This window comes from Arvicola amphibius, chromosome 13, assembly GCF_903992535.2.
Source record: "Arvicola amphibius chromosome 13, mArvAmp1.2, whole genome shotgun sequence".
NCBI classification, from domain to species: Eukaryota; Metazoa; Chordata; class Mammalia; order Rodentia; family Cricetidae; genus Arvicola; species Arvicola amphibius.
The window spans coordinates 56,038,525-56,058,268 of record NC_052059.1 but is presented as its reverse complement, the minus strand read 5'-3'; the positions used below and the strand labels follow the sequence as shown (position 1 = coordinate 56,058,268).

The window sequence follows — 19,744 nt, the reverse complement described above, 5'->3', positions numbered from 1 at the left end:
CTTTAGTGTGTTAGTGCGTGTGTATGGGTGCATGCATGGCTATGTGTGTATGGGTGCATATGTAGGTGTGTGTAGGTACGCATGTTTGGGTGCATGTGTGTTAGTGTGTATGGGTGCATGTTGGTGCATGTGTGTTTCAATGCTTGCGAAGGCTACAGACTGAAGCCTGTTGTCTTCCTCTATCACTTTTCCACCTCATTTTCTGAGGCAGGGTCTGCCATTGCCGATTCAGTGGATCTGTCTGGCCAGTGAGCTCCAGGGTCCTTGTCTCCGCCTCCATAGCACTGGTGGCACAGGCATGTGTCGCCATGGCTGTTTTTCATATAGCTGCTGCAAATGAACTCAGGCCCTTGTGTTTATAGAACAAGCACTTAACTGACTGAGTGCTAACCGCCCCTTGGCTGATTTGCATCAGGATAATTAAAAGAAGTCTGTAGTGAGCGAAGAGGCGTGCACAACAGCTGTGCTGTTCTTTTCCACCTTCTGGGATAGGAGGGAAGAGGGTAAGAGACTGGGAGGCTGACCAGGGAGATGGAGCAGGAGGCAAAGAAGTGTGCTGGGCTGCCGCAGCACTGGAGAACCGAGGGACCAAGAGGTCACGAGAAGGGAATTCATAGTTTTTGGTGACCAACTGGACAGAGAATGAGAGAAAAGCAGAGGTGACACCTCATTCTGAACAGCACTGGCTACAGCATGCTTCTGTTCACTGCTGTCAGCTATGAAAGGGAAGAACACACCTCTCTTCACACGGCAGCTTCTTTGCAATGCCAAGGGCCTTTTAAAAAGAAACCCACCTGATAAACGTACATAAAAACCCATCTATCTTCATGGGCTACACGCCTTTCCCTGGGTCTCCCTTTAATCTACTCCTAACTTCCCACATGGGGTAAAATCTCTTCATTGACAGAAGCATTCATTGCAATGCATCTGAATGGCATGCATGTTTTCCACATAGCTTGTAAAAAGGATTATGCTTAGTGTTTGAGACACAACAGCACACGGTATATAAGTATATATAGACTTAGCAAATCTCAGCAGAAATGCAGGGAGCCAAGCAAGATGCAGGCCCCCTGCCTTCCATATCAGGATTTTTCTAGTATTCTGATCTGCTGCTTTCTAGTACCTGTTTAGAAACTGTGTTCCAGAGAGTGCTCCAGGGAGGCCCAGGGAGGAGGTAAGCAGGGCTCCACTGTGTTAAGGACTACAGTAAACAGATACTCTAATTTTACGAAGAAACAAGTTCAGGGAAGTATGTTAGCATGACGCTTTATCTGAGACGTGGAACAGTCTGCTTCCTACCGCACTGGCTACTTTCACAATGCAGCTGTTGGTCATGAAGATTTACTGCTGGACCTCTGCAGAAGAGGCCTGTGTAGACCAGAGCTGAGTGTCCACATCTCAGGACCGTTTCAGTGCACAGTAACCCGGCTGAGATGTGCCAGTGCTGGTCCCAGCAGAGCTGCACTAAGGGGCACAGCGCATGACCTTATTTTTGTGTTAAGCTGGGCTGCTTGTTTAGTGTTAAGAACAAAATTGCTGGGTGGTGGTGGTACACACCTTTAATCTCAGCACCCAGAAGGCAGAGGCAGGTGATCTCTGCGAATTCGAGACCATCCTGGTCTACAGAGTGACAGCCAAAAGCACACAAAGAAACCTTGTCTCAAAAAACAAAACAAAACAAAACAAATAACCCAAAGTGATGCTTGGGGCATGTCTCTTATTTGCCAATATCAAGTAACCAAAAATAACCATTACATTTTATAAATCAGACATTATTTTTTAAAAATGGGCTAGAATATTTAAGAATAGTAACTTTATGTTTTATAGGTTAAATCCTCAGTGATAAATACCTTAAAGAACCATAAAGAGTATCTAGGTCTAGAGCAGGGTTTCTCAACTTTCCTAATGCTGTGACCCTTTAATACAGTTCTTCATATTGTGGTGACCCCAATCACAACATTATTTCATTGCTACTTCATAACTGTGATTTTACTACTGCTATGAATCACAATGTAAGTATTCTGGAGACAGGTTTGCCCACGGGTCAGAAGCCGACAACTGCTGCCTTATAGTATGCAGTTCTAGAAAATGAGGATATTCAGTTTCTTTCTTTCTCTCTCTCTCCCCCCGCCCACCTTGGCTTTTTGAGACATGGTTTCTTTGTGTTGCCCTGACTATCCTGGAACTCATTTTGTAGATGAAGTTGGCCTTGAACTCACAGAGATCTGCCTGCGTACCCCTCCTGAGGGCTGGGATTAAAGGTGTGTGTCACCACCACCCGGACAGTTTCTTCATTTCTTACATATAACATTTCCCCAGATTTTATGTTTACCTTCGAAATTCTTTATAATGAAGTTTTTTTTCTCCTCTTTTCCCAAAGAAACGCACTTGAAGGGTTGTGTTAATTCCAGGCTCTTTCACTGCTGGTTCCTATAAAGAAGCACAGAAAGGAACCTGTGGGTGTGAGCTTGGGGAAATGTCCATGAGTGTGTCCTGCAGGATGTGAAGGCAATGAGGGCAGTCACTCCTGCCTACGACCTTGGCTAACAGGACTCCCCCAACTTCCACTAACATCCTCTGTGATGAAACTCTACAGAAACTAAGAACAGAAGGGACATGCCCTAACAGGACAAACCTACAGTTGAAACTACGCTGAATGGGGAAAAGTCAAAAGTCTAGAGAGTCCAGGGTGGGACTCCTCGCCCTCTTTCAGTTCAGCTGGGGTTACGGGTGCGTGCTGCCACGCTGGACTAGTGGACCAAGTCCCTCCTAGCACTCCTTGAAGTGCCCTGACACTGCCACCCAGAGGCTCTCTGTAGCCCACACCACACTGGCCTGGAGTCCAGTGCCCAGTGATCCTTCTAGCTCCACCCTACACTCCTGTCCTCACTGCCGACTTCTCCCTGCAGAGTGGCAGTCCAGACAGGGCCATGACTAAACTCCAGCCAGCACCACAGACTTACTCCAGAACCTGTCCGTCTAAACAGGGCTGCGTAACTCAAACAGCTGCAGGCCTGCAGCTCCTTGGCACTCTTAGCAAAGCCTCGTCTGCCCCGGGCCCACAGACACCATTATCTGTGAAAGCATGTCTTCATTCTCTTCCACTCAGTTTGGCTATAACTAGAATTTTTTATTTTTAGATTCAAATTTCCACAGTCCTAAGGTTCTACATATCTTTTGAAGTGTAGAGGGTGTGTGCCTCAGGATTACAGAATGAGGGGACAGATCAACTGAATAGCCAAATGTCCCCAAATTTAAGCTCAGAAGAGGGATAGCTTCTACTTTTGACATTTACCAAACATCAGACCAAATGTCAAAGCATGAGTAAAATTCATGGTAGCTAAATATTTTTACTAATTCTTTAAGAATTTCATACAATGTATTTTGATTATATTTACCAACTTTTCCCCTTAATTCCCTGAGAATTTTGTTTTTCTAATTAGATTTAGATTTAAGTCTTGCTCTGAGCATAAAATCAAATGAAGTTAGAGTTGTACACCGCATCTGCTTTGAAGCCCCTGGTTATGAGATCTTGATTTTCCTTTACAAGTCCACTTCAACTTTTATACTTTGAGACAGGTTTCCAGCAGCAAGGAGGACCGTGCCGTCCTAGATTGGGCTGCACGTCTGCTTCACTTAAGTGGTGCTGGAACTGAACCCAGGACGCTGTGGGCGCTCTGTAAGCACCACCGCGGAGTGCACTCAGTCTCCCTGCCGGTTTCCCCTCTTTAAAGATCTATTTATGTATGTGGGCGTTTGGTCTACATGGATGTCTGTGTACTGGATCCCACAGGCCAAGATTTATAGACAGCTGTGAGCTGCCACGTGGGCACTGGAGATTGAACTCAGGACCTCTGGAAGCTCAGTCAATACTCTTAAAAAGTTTTAACTTTTTAACAATTTAAACATACTTTGCTCTAAGCAAACAAATATTTCTAAGTTTTCATTTTTGTTTCAGGGAATTTCTCATTCACGTATTAATACACACCTGCGATAGTGTATATGTGGAGTGCATGTATATGCACTCATTCACATGTGTGGGCACAGGTGTCTTTGCTGGTGCACACGAATGGAGGCTCAAGGCTGATGCAGTTCCTTTGGATTGCTCGCCACTGCACTGAGGCAGGGTCTCTAACTGGCCCTGCCTTGCCAGAGCACTGTATCTGCAAAGCTGCAGTCACTGTGACCCTTCCACCCACACAGAGTGTATGTGAGTTGAGCTCTCATGCCTCCATGCAAATGCTTTAGACACTGAGCCATTTCCCCAGCTCTTAATTATTGTTGTTTTTAACAGTGTTTGTATGTGTGTAGGCCAGAAGACAACCCTAGGTGTCACCTACAGGAATATGAACACTTTTTTGGGAATCAGGTCTCTCGCTGGCCCAGAGCTTACCAACTAGGTTAGGTTAGGCAGCTTGCCAGGGAACCCCAAGGATACTCCTGCCCACTTTACCAGTGTTGGGATTACAAGCATACACTACCAAATCTAGCTTCTACGTGGGACTGAGTTTATGTCCTTGGGCTTTCAATGCAAATGCTTTACCAGGTGAGCAATTCTTTAGCCTGGACTAAATAAAAATAATTTTCTTCCTAAGAAGACAACTTGACATCAGGTATCCTCCCCTGCTGTGATGTCAGTGGAGGGGAGGTTGTATTTGGTTTTTGAGAGGGTGTCTTTGTGTAGCTCTGGCTGGCCTTGAACTCACAGAGATCTGTCTGCCTCTGCCTCCTGAGTGCTGGGATATACAGATGTGCTCTTGGCATAGGCTGTGATTTTTTAAAAACTTACATATTTGAAATAGATATGTCCTAAAGTAGAGTGATTCAGAAGTTTAAGAAAATCTTGCAAGATGGACTTACAATTACCAGATGGCAGGCAGCTGAAATGTGTTGGTATGCACCACTGGTGGGAATGGAAAGTAGTGACCCACACGAATACTGGTTAATACTGGTCATCTGTTAACCTACCAACAGTCACACACTCTGATCCAGCAACTGAATTTGTGGTCAGTTATCCCTAAGATGTAGTCACATGCCTATAAAATAGCATAATTCTAGGGTTATTCCTTGCAGCCTTATGAACTATGAAAGACAGATATATGTTAAATACTTCCCAAAAGGGGAACGACAGCATAAATATTGTAGCCATATAACAATGTACCTTGAAGCCACAATGAGATGAGATAATGAGCTATGGAGACAGCTTAGTGCGTAGAGCACTTACCACACAGTGTGAGGACCAGAGTTCAGATTTTACCAACACCATGTGTTTGGAAGCGTTTCCTTACATACCTGGGATTCCGTCTCATTCGTCTTCACTGTCTTGAAGTCATCTTGCTTACTTATGATCTTCTGCAACTGAAAAGATTACAGACACACACTTACACGGCTGTCTAATGGAGATCTGAAGTAACCTGAAGACAGATGCCTAGCTGTTACAGGGCATCTAGCTGTCTGCGGCTGGCTGTAGGCCATGCAAGACTGCAGGATTAAGCAGGCAGAAAGGCCGCCAGGGCCACAGTTCTCTGCTTAGCAGCAGCTCCTCCAGCAGACGAGCTGCAGTCTGCCTTTCACTCCTTTCGGATGTTTCCATTTGGGCGTGTTTCTTACAGCGCTGACACTTTACAGCCACATTTCAGATGCGCATCACATACAAGGCCACTCTTCTGCATATGTTCTCCCTTTTATTTATTTGTAACATGTTGAAATACTTATATTTTTGTTAACTATAAAACTGTTAATGGTTTCTTAAAACTGAGTATGTTAAGTAACCTACCTACCTTCCAGAGTCATTTGTACCAGTCTTCAAATGGGAAGCAAATTAAAGGAAAGGATTAAAAAGAAGTGAGATGTACACACAATCTCAAACTATGGTTTAAATCAATTAGGAAACAAATCATCATGACTTTCTTTAAAAAATGACTTGTTAGTAATTTATAAACTCCTAACAGTAAGTCACAGATTATCAATCTACACTTGGCACCCCTTCTATGTTAATTAGACAAATGGCTTATGCTAGGTTCTTTACAGAGTCCTCCCTCCCTGTGCTCCATGCCCTCCTGGCTTCAGGGAAACAATTGAAAGCTTGACATCACTTTCACCTTTATGTCTGCCATTGAAAACCCCATGGCACAGCGCCAGGCACATTCTCACTCCGTATCCCTCCTTTGCCCAACACCTGCACTTCTTTCATGCAGAAATGAACATAATCCAACAAAGATAAGAGCAACAGACTACCATGTACGGAGCACTCAGCCTCTGGGGTGCTCCCTGCTTGTTACTCTGGACAGTGCTTTAGGAAAAATTGACATACATTAAAACCCAGATCCTGGCCAGGCAGTGGTGGTACACATCTTTAATCCCAGCACTTGGGAGGCAGAGGCAGGTGGATATCTGTGAGTTTGAGGCAAGCTTGGTCTACAAGAGCTAGTTCCAGGACAGGCTCCAAATGTACAGAGAAACCCTGTCTCAAAAAACAACAACAACAACAACAACAACAACAACAACACCCAACCAACCACCCACCAAACAAACAGATCCTAGCCTTGCACACTTGAAAATTTTTTCTCTCTGTAGTCAGCCTGTCCTTTCTGAATGTCCATGGAAGCAATTCTGTTTTTTTCTCTAATTTCACCTTGTTTTCAAGTGTAACTGAACACTGCATATTGTTCTGCATGTGCCATTTTTCTTTCAGCATGGTTATCTCAAGATTCATGCATGTGGCCTGTTTGTATTCACTGCTGAGCTGTGTCGCACTGACTCCAACACTTTTCAGCTTTTTCGTCTGCCTGTGATGAGGGATGCCCTTTTGTATGCTGTGAATGTTACATCACTATTGGTTAATGAAGAAGCTGATTTGAGGAGTATTGGTATTAGTTCTTTGAAAATCTTGTAGAATTCTGCACTGAAACCATCTGGTTCTGGGATTTTTTTTTTTTTTTTTGGCTAGGAGACTTTTGATGACTGTTTCTATTTCTATAGCAGTTATAGGGCTATTTAATTTGTTTATCTGGTCTTGACTTAATTTGGTAAGTGATATTTATTCAGAAAATTGTCCATTTCCTTTAATTTCCAATTTTGAGGGGTATGGGTTTTCAAAGCATGACCTGATGATTCTCTGGATATCCTCTGTGTCTGTTATTATGTCCCCATTTTTGCTTCTGATTTTGTTAATTTGGATATTTCTATCTGCCTTTTGGTTAGTTTCGATAAAGGTTTGTCTATTTTGTTGATTTTCTCAAAGAACCAACTCTTTATCTCATTGTTTCTTAGTATTGTTTTGTTCCTGTATTGTTGAATTCTGCTCTCAATTTGATTATTTCCTGCTGTCTAGTCCTCCTGGGTGAGTTTGCTTCTTTTTGTTCTAGTGTTTTCAGGAATAATGTGGGATGTCCTTCTGTACATGTGTTGCTTTTATTGGTTAATGAATAAAGCTGCTTTGGTGTATAGCAGGGCAGAATATAGCCAGGCTGGAAGAGATATGTAGAGAGAATAGGCAGAGTCAAGGAGATGCCATGTAGCTGCTGAAGGAGAAAGATGCCGGAATGCCAGAAATTTACAGGTAGATCACAGACAATACACAGATTAATAAAAATGGGTTAATTTAAGATGTAAAAGCTAGTTAGAAATATTCATGAGACAGGGCAAACAGTGTTAAGTATCTCTGTGATTATTCGGGTCTGGGTGGCTGGAAAACAAGCAAGCAGCCTCTGCTTACAAAATGGCACCCAGTGTTCAGCAATGTACATCCACATAAAGCCTCAGAAAGCTTAATTAAAAAAAGGGCTTCTAGACACAAAATCGAGAGTCAATTGAAGCTTCTTGATAGCTGCATTTTTTTCAGATAGGCTCTGTTTGCTGGTGGTGAGCAGAGACATGGCTCCTTTAAGAGAAGGCTTCCTGACTCAGCATTAGCAGCAAAAACTGCATGGCTTCTTTAAGAGGTGGCTTTTTGGTTCATGCTGGCAGTAAAAACTCTGACTCTTGGGGGCTGGAGAGATGGCTCAGAGGTTAAGAGCACTACCTGCTCTTCCAAAGGTCCTGAGTTCAGTTCCCAGCAACCACATGGTGGCTCACAGCCATCTGTAATGAGGTCTGGTGCCCTCTTCTGGCCTGCAGGCATACACACAGACAGACTATTGTATACATAATAAATAAATAAATAAATAAATAAATAAATACTAAAAAAAAAACTCTCTTTTGGGAGGACCTACATTTAAATGGATTTATGAGTAATGTGCTACAAATTACCTAATGGCGCACAGACACACTGCCTCTCTAGAGCTGGGGCGGTGAGCATGGCTCACAGAGTCAGTGAACATATTTCTGCCATGTTGGATGGGGCAGAGCTAATAGGCAGGGCCACAGAGTTGGTCCTATCACATCTGCTTAACATTTAGGGAAAAAACGGCATTCCTGGTCAGAAAATGATTAGATATACACAATAAAGACAGATTTAGACAAAAATAAACCTCTGAAAAAAAAAATAAACCTCTGAATGGGTCACAGTGTGTTTAAAAATTATGTAGGCTTGGGAGAGACAGGAAAAAGAGTATAGACAGTTATAAAAAGAAGTAAATAGTTTTAAAAATAAAACTAATCTTTAACAAGACAGTAAAAATAATATAAGAGTACAGTCATGGATTAAAGGAGTATAGAAAAATAAGTCACATAAAGATAGAAAATACACAATCTAGATTATGTATGTTATTGTGTTTTTTTTTAATTTTTTGCCTGTGAATGAGCTAACTACAAAGATATATTTAATTTCATTGTTCAATATGCTAAGCTAAACCAGCATATATATTTTAAAGGTATCTTGACTTCAAAATTTGGGTCTAAGGGTATGTTGCTTTGGAAAAGATGTTCTGCTTTTGTTTCCACAGAAGACAAGAACCTGTGGATTCTTTCCAAGCTAATATGGTTTGATGGAACAAGACCCCCTTAAAGGTCTCCATGAAGCCTAAAAATACTTTGCCCACCAAACAGCAGGAAGCAGTTTGGAGAAAACTATGCCCAATTTCCCAAAATGATTTTTTATAAATGTTTGTTTTCATTTAAGGTGGGATATGATATAGAAATGGATATTTTCCATTGGTATGGCCTTTGATTTATTGATACAAATTTAAGGTCAATTTTGTTATATATATTTCTGCTCTTGTTTAAGGTATTATGTTTATAAATCTCATTTAAAAATATAATATATAATTAAAAATTATAGAATAGTCATTTATAAGAGTCAAACTTGCAGTCATGTTAGTTAGGTTTTCTAGATATACAGAGACATTTTTTAGTTAGATAGATATTCTTTAAACCTTTCAAAGGCCTACAGACTATGGCATCTAAAATGTTTTAACAACTTAAGGCTTTTCTCAACTGTGAGACATGTCTGCTTCTGGCAGCACCAATTACTTCAGAGAGGTTGATGGGCATTGAAGAAATTCGTTTTAGAATTTGCCTTCAATGTGACAAGGCTAGTCATTTGGGCAAGATACTGTTCTTGCCTGGACTGCTTGATGGTATGCTATATGAACTGAACATGCAGGGCACACAGAAAAATGGCTGTTGAACTTGCCTAAAGGTGAGACAGTTCTTTAGGGTTCCTGCTTCATGAATAACTGCCAGATATTCTGCAGGAAACAGAAGAACATGACTAACAAACTGGCAATATGGGCAGTATAGATCCTCAAATTTCCTGCTTCACGGAAAAGTCTGCTGGATACTATGGGTCTATAGGCTGAAGGAGGATACCCCAATGGTACAGAAGAACTCTGGCTGACTGTCTAGGCATCAAGATGTCTCTGTCAATTCTAGTGTTTTGGAAGTTGCTTACAATGCACTTCCTGTTTACTTAGGTAATAATATATCCATCTGGGATCTTTGAAGAGCTGAAGACAGATAGTTATAATTTTCCTTAGTTATGATAAAAGATAAATTAAATATAAACTTTAGACTCACAAAGATAGGATAGATGATGATGGAGGAGTGTCTATGTGTTACTTTCATTATTAATAAAGAAAACTGCCTTGGCCCTTTAAGAACAGAAAATTAGGTAGGTGGAGTAGACAGAACAGAATTGTGGGAACAAGGAAGTAGAGAGTGGGGGAGACGCTTCAGGGATTCGCCATAGTGAGTCTCCATGCTGCTCCTCTCCGAGATGGACGCAGGTTAAGATCTCTCCTGGTAAGCCACACCTCGTGGTGCTACCCAGATTACTAAATATGGGTTAAAGAAAGATGTGAGAATTAATCAATAAGAGGCTGAAACTATGGGCCAGGCAGTATTTAAAAGAATACAGTTTCCGTGTAATTATTTCGGGTGTAAAGCTAGCCCGGGCCGGGTGGCGGAACACAGCCCCGCCGCTTCTCACTACAGATTGGCGCTCCAACGTGGTCACTAAATCCACTTAAAAACCTTGCCCGCTTGGTATCGGAAAGAAAGTTCTCTGAGACCATGCCAATGGCTCACTGCTCCCTTCCTGCACCTGGGCAGATGGCGGAATCAGGCTTAGGCGAGCGGGACAGCATGGCGGATTCCTGCCACAATACAGAGAGATGTTTTCAGACTGCGCAGTGCTCTGCATGTCAGATTTGGCTGTAACTTGGATGAAAAGAGTTTTTGTGCTGCACGCTCAGTCTCAGAGTTAAAGTGCTGAGTGCGGCTCCTACCTGGCGGCCCCAGAGCTAGTAGAAAATGGTACATCCTCCATTTTGAAATTGGAGAGAGGTGGAGCCAACATCCAGAGCAGCCAGCAGCTCTGCAGCTCAGAGCTGCAACCGATTCAGAGTCACAAGCGGCTCAGCTATGTTGGACTGGGCGTGGCAAGCCTGCAGTACCTGTTTTTGACCTAGGAATGTCACAGCTTAGATTCTTAAGTGTGTAGCGATTTAAAAGCACAAAACAAAAGTGCTCCTGGATAGTAAAAAAATTACAGATTCACAATAGGAAAGATTCAGACATAGAAGGCCTTTAACTGGGTCACAATGTTGGATAAATGTACGTAGGCTTGAGAGCGAAAGAGAAGAAAAAATATAGAAAATAAAGTTAATGCCTTTAAAAAAAAGGTTAAAGTCTTTAAAGAGACAGAGTACAGATAGTTATAGATTAAAAGAAGTAAAGTGATAGAGTAAAAATAAGCCACGTAAAAATGGAAAATTCACAGAGAGTCTGGATTATGTATTTTGTTGTGTTTTCTTTGATTTTTTTGACTGTAAAGGAGCTAAGTACAGAGAGACATTTCATTATATGGGCTGCCAGGCTAGACCAGAATGGACATTTTAATGGTATGACTTCAGGATTTGGATCTAAGAACATGATGCTTTGGAAAAGAGTTTCTTCTTTTGTTTTCACAGAGGACGAGACTCTGTGGATTGCTTCTATCCCAATATGGTATGATAGACCACGCCCTCCTGAAAGGTTGCTGTGAACATCTTCAAAAAATTACTTCATTCAACTGCCAACTGAGAGGAACCTAGTACACAGGTTACACCATGAAAGACCTAAATAACAGCGCCCCCATTCAGCAGGAAGCAGTTTGGAGAGAAAAAACTGCGCCCATTTTCCCAAATATTGCTTATAAATGTTCTTTTACATTTAAAGGGGGAGATGATATAGATATGAATTTGCATTGGTATAGATTTTAAGGTCAATTTTGTTATATGTATATGTATTTCTTATCTTGATTAAGCTATTGTGATTGTAGTTCATTTTAAAAACTGTAATGTATAATTAGGAAATATAGGTTGTTAATGGATAATCATTGATAATAGTTAAGCTTGTAGTCATGTTATTAGATTTTCTAGATATGTAGAGATATATTTCAGTTAGATAGACATTCTTCATATCTTTCAAAGACTGCAGAATATGGCATTTAATGTTTTAATAACTTAGGGTTTTTCATGACAATGAGACACGTCTGCTCCTGGCAGCACCAATCTACTTCAAGAGGAAGATGGGCATTGAAGAGGCTACTTATGGAGTTTGTTAGCCATTTGGGCAAGAAACTGCTCTTGCCTGGACTGTTGCATAAACTGGACACAAGGAACCCACAGAAAGAGGACTGCTAAACTTGCCTAAAGGTGAGATGGTCTCTCAGGGTTCCTGATTCGTGAAAGAGTCTGCGAGACGTTCTGCAGGACACAGCAGAAAGTGACTGAACTGTCTTTGGAATTTTTCTGCTTCATGGAAATGTCTGCTGGACACTATGGGCCTGAAGGCCGAAGATGGATGCCCCAACGGTACAGAGGAACTTTGGGTGACTGTCCAGGCAGCCAGTTGTCTCTGTCATTTCTAGAGTTTGAAAGTTGCATATGACTTGTTTACTTAGGTAATATTATATCCTTCTGGAGTCTTTGATGGAGTTGAAGAATAAATAGATAGTTATAGCTTTCCTTAGTTATGATAAAAGATAAAATAGATTTAAATATTGTAACTGTAATACTTGCTTGTTAACTGTTTTGTTATATGTAATTTTGCTATGTTAAAGTTGAAGCCTTTCTTTTTTGTTTAAACAGAAAAAGGGGAAGTGATGGAGGAGTGTCTATGTGTTACTTTCATTATTAATAAAGAAAACTGCCTTGGCCCTTTAAGAACAGAAAATTAGGTAGGTGGAGTAGACAGAACAGAATTGTGGGAACAAGGAAGTAGAGAGTGGGGGAGACGCTTCAGGGATTCGCCATAGTGAGTCTCCATGCTGCTCCTCTCCGAGATGGACGCAGGTTAAGATCTCTCCTGGTAAGCCACACCTCGTGGTGCTACCCAGATTACTAAATATGGGTTAAAGAAAGATGTGAGAATTAATCAATAAGAGGCTGAAACTATGGGCCAGGCAGTATTTAAAAGAATACAGTTTCCGTGTAATTATTTCGGATAAAGCTAGCCGGTTGCTGGGAACTGGGCGGCGGGAACGCAGCCCGCCGCTTCTCACTACAGATGATAGAGTATTTTCCTTAATTTGCCAAATATAAGTGGACTAAATAGTGTAACTATAATTCTTGTTTGATAGCTGTTTTGTATATGTAATTTTATTATGTTAGAGTTAAAAACCTTTTTAATTAGACAGAAAAGGGGAGATGATGTGGGATGTTCTTCTGTATAAGTGTTGCTTTTATTGGTTAATGAATAAAGCTGCTTTGGCCTATGGCAGGGCAGAATATAGCCAGGCTGGATGATTATATATATATATAGTATGCTGAGTCAAGGAGATACCATGTAGCTGCTGAAGGAGAAAGATGCCAGAATATGAGAACTTTACTGGTAGGCCACAACCTTGTAGCAATACATAGATTAATAGAAATGGGTTAATTTAAGATGTAAGAGCTAGTTAGAAATATGTATGAGCTATTGGCCAAACAGTGTTGTAATTAATATATTATCTGTGTGATTGATTCGGGTATGGGTGGCTGGGAAATGAATGAGCAGCCTCCGCATACACAGGTGTTCTGCTAACTCACTAATGTGGGATTTTTCCAGTTTCTTTATGTAGGCATTTACGTCTATGAACTTTCCTTTTAACACAGCTTTCATTGTGTCCAATAAATCTGGGTATGTTATGTGGTCATTTTAATTGAAGTTTAGGAAGTTTTTAATGTCTTATTTTTTTCCTTGACACACTGGTGACTCAGGTGAACATTGTTTAATTTCCATGTGTTTATGGGATTTCTGAAATTAGTGTTGCTGTTGAAATCCAATTTTAAGCCATGGTGGTCTGATAAGATACATGGTGTTATTCCAGTTTTTAAAAATATATATCTGTTAAGGTTTGCTTTATTACCTAATATGTGGTCAGTTTTTGAAAATATTTCATGAGGTGTTGAGAAGAAAGTATATTATGTATGGATAGAATATTCTATAGATGTCTATTAAGTCCATTTGAGTCATTACATTTGTTAGTTCCCTTATTTCTCTGTTAAGTTTCTGTCTGGTAGACCTGTCCAGTAATGAGAGTGGGGTGTTGAAGTCTCTCACTACTAGTGTGTGGGGTTTAAGGTATGATTTTAAGCTTTATAAGTGTTTCTTTTACATATAAGGGTGCCCTTGTATTTGGGGCACAGATGTTCAGCATTGAGATTTTCTCTTGACAGATTTTTCATGTGACAAAAATGAAATGTCCTTCTTTGTTTCTTTTGATTGATTTTAATTTTAAATCTATTTTGTTAGACATTAGGGTAGCTATACCACCTTGTTTCTTAGGTCCATTTGATTGGAAAATTTTTTCCCAACCTTTTTACTCTGAGGCAATGTCTGTCTTTGAGGTTGAGGTGTGTTTCTTTTATGTAGCAGAAGAATGGATTCTGTTTTCATATTCAATCTGTTAGCCTGTGTCTTTTTATAGGTGAGTTGAGTCCATTTATATTAAGTGATATTAATGACCAGTGATTGCTAGTTCCTGTTGTTTTAGTTTTTGTTGTTGGTGACATCATTGTGTGTGTTTTCCCCTTATTTGGGATTTGCTGTGAGATCATCTACTGTCTGTGTTTCTGTGGATGTAGCCAACTTCCTTGGGTTAGAGTTTTCTTTCTAGTACTTTGTGTAAGGCTGATTGTGGCTAGGTATTGGTTAAATCTGGTTCTGTTACAGAATATTTTATTTTGTCCATCTATGGTGATTGAAAGTTTTGCTGGATAAAGAAGTTTGGGCTGGCATCCATGATCTCTTAATGTCTTAATTCAATGCTTGATCAGGATCTTCTGGCTTTCATTGTTTCCATTGAGAATTCAGGTGATGGGGATTGAACTTAGGGTCTGATGCAATTTAGCATGTGAGCTCCTGAGCTATACCCTAGCATGTGAGCTCCTGAGCTATACCCAGACCCGCTAAGATTTGGCAAATACTCTTTATCAGAATGAAGACACTGTTTCCTACTTCACTGACTTTTAACAATGATTCATATGGTTAATGTTTGGTGTATACTGACATGATTAGCTGGGCATCACGGTGCATACACAGACCTGCAGTACTTGGAAGTGAAGGTAGGAGGATCAGAAGTTCATCGCCAGTCTGGGTGTTACATAAGAGCTGTCTCAAAAGGCCAAAGGACAACAAAGAAAGAGACAGTATATGTATACATGGCCTCTTCTGCTGTTACTGTGTCAGGGTGGTGGACTGTATTGACTTATTTCCTAGCTATGGAGCTCACTGGTATTTCTATTTTGACCTCATTCTGTACTTCACACATGGATTGGTTTGCTTTTTCTAGGTAAGGGCAGAATTCTGTATTTTGGTTTGTGAGGACAGGACTGGAATTTACTTCTTGGCAGGTCTTTCTCTGGTTTTAGTTACCAAAAACATCTTGGGCTTCCTTTCCTTTATCTTGTAGTTTGGCATTACCTCCTTAATTCCAGCGAAACCATGTGCACTTGAATGTCTTTGTGGGAAGATTTTGGGATAGTGATTTCTAGGCTTCTGATAAAGGGTTGTTCATATTTAGATACCGTATCTTGTTAGTTTTATTGAAGACATGAGTCTACTTCATCTAAGCACATATGAACTGGCTGCCACAATATTCAATATTCCATTTCTGTGCTTGGCTATCAGTAGCATCTGTGGCACTGTCTCCTTTGATACAAAGTATTGTTAATATATCCTTCCTTTCTAGATTATTCATTCATTTTGAAAATCTGTCACATAAGGTGCCAGAGATGGCTTAGGGTTAAGAGCACTTGCTGTCCTTGTAGACTCTACAAGAGCAGTGGTTCTCAACCTTCCTAATGCTGAGACCCTTGTTCCTCGTGTTGTAGTGACCTTCAGTCATAAAATTGTTTGCTGCTATTTTCTAACTGTAATTTTGTACTGTTGTGGACTGGAATGTGAAGCTGATATGTGACCCTAGGTTGAGAACTGCTGTGAGGATCTGGATTTGGTTCTGAGCACTCACAAGGGTCTAAGGAATCTGATGCTCTTTTCTGGACTTCACGGGCACTGCATACATGTGGTGCACTAAAAATATGCAGGCAAAACACCTATACACATAATAAAAATAAAAAATCTCTAAAAAGCTATTGTGTAAGTAAGTAAAATTTAAAAAATGAAATATGGATGTTTTCTCTGAACATACATACAAGTGTACACTATATGCTGCCACTTACAGAGACAAGAGAGAGTGTTGGATACCCTAAAACTAGAGTTACAGAGAGTTGTGAGCTGCCAGTGGATGCTGGGAATTGACCTGGGTCCTCTCCAGAGTAGCCAGTGCTCTTAACACTGAGTTACTGCTCCAGCCCATAAACAAAAATTTAAAATAAATACTTTAAGATGGATGTAATCAATAAAATGGCTAATTATAAATTTTATAGAAAGCTTAAATTTGTTCTTTTATTATGAAACATTAAATACAGTCAAATTTAACCTTCATACAATCTTTCTTCAAAAAGTTACAAAACAAACAAAATAAACCAAAAAATGTAATTAGTTAATTAAAGTATGAATTTCTTAGGAGTCTTATAACACAGTGGATTTTGTGCTTGACAAATCTTATAATGTTAGGTTTTACCTAGAACACTTCAGCTTGGACTCAGAAAGAGATTCTGATAGCCTCTGAACACTGAAGATTTCAGTGTCTGGGGCCAGAGAGGTAACGCAGTGGGTAAGAGTGTTTGGGCCAATCCTGGGAACCTGAGTTCAATCCCCAGGACCCACACTGGGAAAAGAGTGAACCAACTTTCACAGCTGTCCTTTGACTTCCACACCTGGGCTCTGTGTGTGTGTGTGTGTGTGTGTGTGTGACTAAATTTGACTTAAAAAAAGATTATAGTGCTTATATGAATTCTAACATTTCCATTTGAGACATCTGAGAGTATGAACCTAAATATCTCAGTTCAACATTTGGGTCAGAGGGTCTTTCTCTTCCCCAAGACACTCTCTGACATGGTAGCATGGAACCCGGCTAATATAACAAGCTGTACGTGCCTGCTCTATGAGAAAGCACTGCTGGAGGTGCTGGGGAGACAGAAAGCTCCTTGCTGTCACTGAATTTCCATTCTAATGGGCTGAAGAGAACAGACGCGCAGAGCAATTGCTGGTGCTGAGCACTGTAAATAAAACACTGGGAGAGAGACTGCTGGGGGTGCAGGAGGCCTCCTCCAGGTGGTTCTCCTTGATGACACTAGTGCCAGCTTCTGCATGATTGAAAATGCCTGAATGAGTGTAGTAAGGACAACCAAGCAGAGGGAAGAACAAGGACTTGGGCACAGAGGTGCCATGTCACAGGGACAGATATAGAGATTAGCTGTGGAAGGCCCTTCCGGTGCCTATCTGCTACATACAAATTCTGAATAACTGAGCTGGGTGATGGTGGCACATGTCTTTAATCCCAGCACTCAGGAGGCGGATCTCTGTGAGTTCGAGGCCAGCCTGGTCTACAAGAGATAGTTTCAGGACAGGCTCCAAAGCTACAGAGAAACCCTGTCTTGAAAAACAAACAAACAAAAAACAAAAACAAAAAAACAACAACAAAAAGAAATTCTGAATGACTGAGGACATACTGTTGAATGGATTTCTGAATCTCTGTTGACTAACACTTTCAATTTCAGACGGAAAATGAATTAGGCAGAGTCAATTTTATTTCTCTTTGCTTCCAAGACAGTTTACATTCAGGAATGGGAGAATCATTACAAAACCAAGGAGGATAAACTCTATCAAAGGCTTTTCTATGTATTTAGCAGCAACTCTAGCAGGTGTATTTAGTTTGATCAACTCCTAACACTCTTATACTAAGAGCACAGTCCTTTCCATCAGTATGAGAGGAGCTCGGAATGAAAGGACCACCTAAGGAGCCGATTCCCCAGTGAACAGACTGGTCATTAATCTACTGTCTAGAGAAGCTGCTTAAAACCCTGGCACTCGGCCCGCGAGCAGACGCACCATCTATCAAGGTGAAGATTACATAGATCAACTATTACTGGCTTTGATCACTGTCCATACTGTTTATCACACCTGACAGAGAGCAACTCACGTAGATGGCGATTTTCGCCAGTTCTCAGGCTGAAGAAGTAGGCACCGTGCTACCCGACAGCTTTTTCATCTAGATGTTAACAAAGCACAAATGCTCACTAGTATGGAAATTAAAAACTGAGGCAATCTGCACATTAGGACACTTTCACAGGACATTACAGATGTGTATCTTATCACTGAACCACCACACCTGGCTCTTTCAAGAATATGAATATGTATGCATATATATATATGTATATATATATATATATGTTTATTAAACTAAGGACCATGGAAGTTAAACAATTAAAATAATTAATAGAAATGTAGTTTTCTTCCTTGAAATACTTTCTCCAAAAATTGATAAATGTATCTATCCCCTGGCTATCAAGTTCCATTTCTATAGCCAGCACAAAGAGCCCACTATAGGCATACAAGGTTGGCTTTAAAGCCTTAACCTTCAAACAATCGGTGATGTGTCCCAATAGTTACTTTCTGTTTCCTTTCTCTGTGTGGTGCGTGTGCATGTGGAGGTCAGAGAGCAGGCTGGGGTATTCTGCCATCAGTCGCCACTGTCTTAAAGCCATCTTGAGCATTTACCATCTTCTGTAGCTGACAAGACTTCAGACAAGCTTTGCAAGAGTTTCTTGTACAAAAACAACAAACAAACAAACAAACAACAAAAAAACCCCAAACAAAAACCAACCATTTTCAAAGCTATGGTATGGAGCTGGGTCAAAAATTTTTACTAAGTTTAATTTATGTAAAACAAAATACCCCTTACATAGCCATGTAACCACCAGTGATCAAGACTTGAAGTATCAGCATTTCAGCACCTCTTCTCTCTCCCTTTACTCCTTCCTGGCTGCAGACAACCAAGGGTCTGCTTTCCTTGAGTATGGACATGAAGCACTGTATATACACAGAATCCTACAGTTCATATTTTTTCCTTTATTTCGACTCATCCCTCCTGCTGCTTATTTAATACTTTGTTCCTTTTTGTTGCGCAGTAGAAGTCTACTGCATAAATAACATTTATTCATCTAGTCACTTTTGACAAACATTTTGGTTGCTCCTAGACTGGGGTTGAGTAAAGCTGCTATGCGTATTTATATTCAGGTCCTGGTGAACATATGTTTTATATCTTTATTTATTTATTGAGACGGGGTCTCACTATGTAGCCTCGCTGGCCTGGAACTTCGTACATACACAAGACTGGCCTTCAACTTACAGAGATTCACTTGCCAGCTCTTCTGTGTTTTTGAGACAGGGTCTCTTTCTGTAGCAAAGGTTGGCTCAGAATTCACTCTATAGCCTTGGTTGGCCTAGAACTCATGGCAAGCCTTCTAAATTTCAAAAATATTGGGATTACACGGTTGAGCCACCTCACCCACTTATATATTCTCTTTTCTTTGACTGTAAATCTAGGAATAAAAATTTTAAGTCATACACTAAGCATGTATTTAACTTTGAAAGCACATAGCAGTTTTGCTTTTCGACCCAAGCATCATCTTATTTCTATGAGCAATATACATATATAATAAAGAGACTGCTATTTGTTTCACACCTCCATAGCCGGGCATAGAGGCCCACACCTTTAATACTAGTAGTACTCAGGACAGCTAGAGCCACATAGAGACACCCTGTTTTGGGAAAACAAAAACACCCGACCAAAACCCAAACCCCCAAAACCCAACCAACCAACCAACCAACCAACCAACCAAAATGCCACAAATAGTCATTTATGTACACACATAATTTGTCATTCACATACCCTCACTGGTTGACAATGATGCGCACAATCTACTAAGTTTGT

General features: G+C 40.6%; 1 protein-coding gene across 1 annotated transcript in view; it reads right to left on the bottom strand.

Annotated features, from left to right (window-relative positions):
• The window catches only part of Micu2 (mitochondrial calcium uptake 2), an 85,791-nt gene that overhangs the window by 9,424 nt on the left and 56,623 nt on the right, over positions 1–19,744 (bottom strand). The window contains exons 7-8 of the mRNA XM_038310071.1: positions 5,293–5,358; positions 2,333–2,430 (exon numbers count right to left, since the gene is read on the bottom strand). Coding sequence (XP_038165999.1) covers positions 2,333–2,430; positions 5,293–5,358 — 164 coding nt within the window. The remainder of the gene's footprint in view (positions 1–2,332; positions 2,431–5,292; positions 5,359–19,744) is intronic.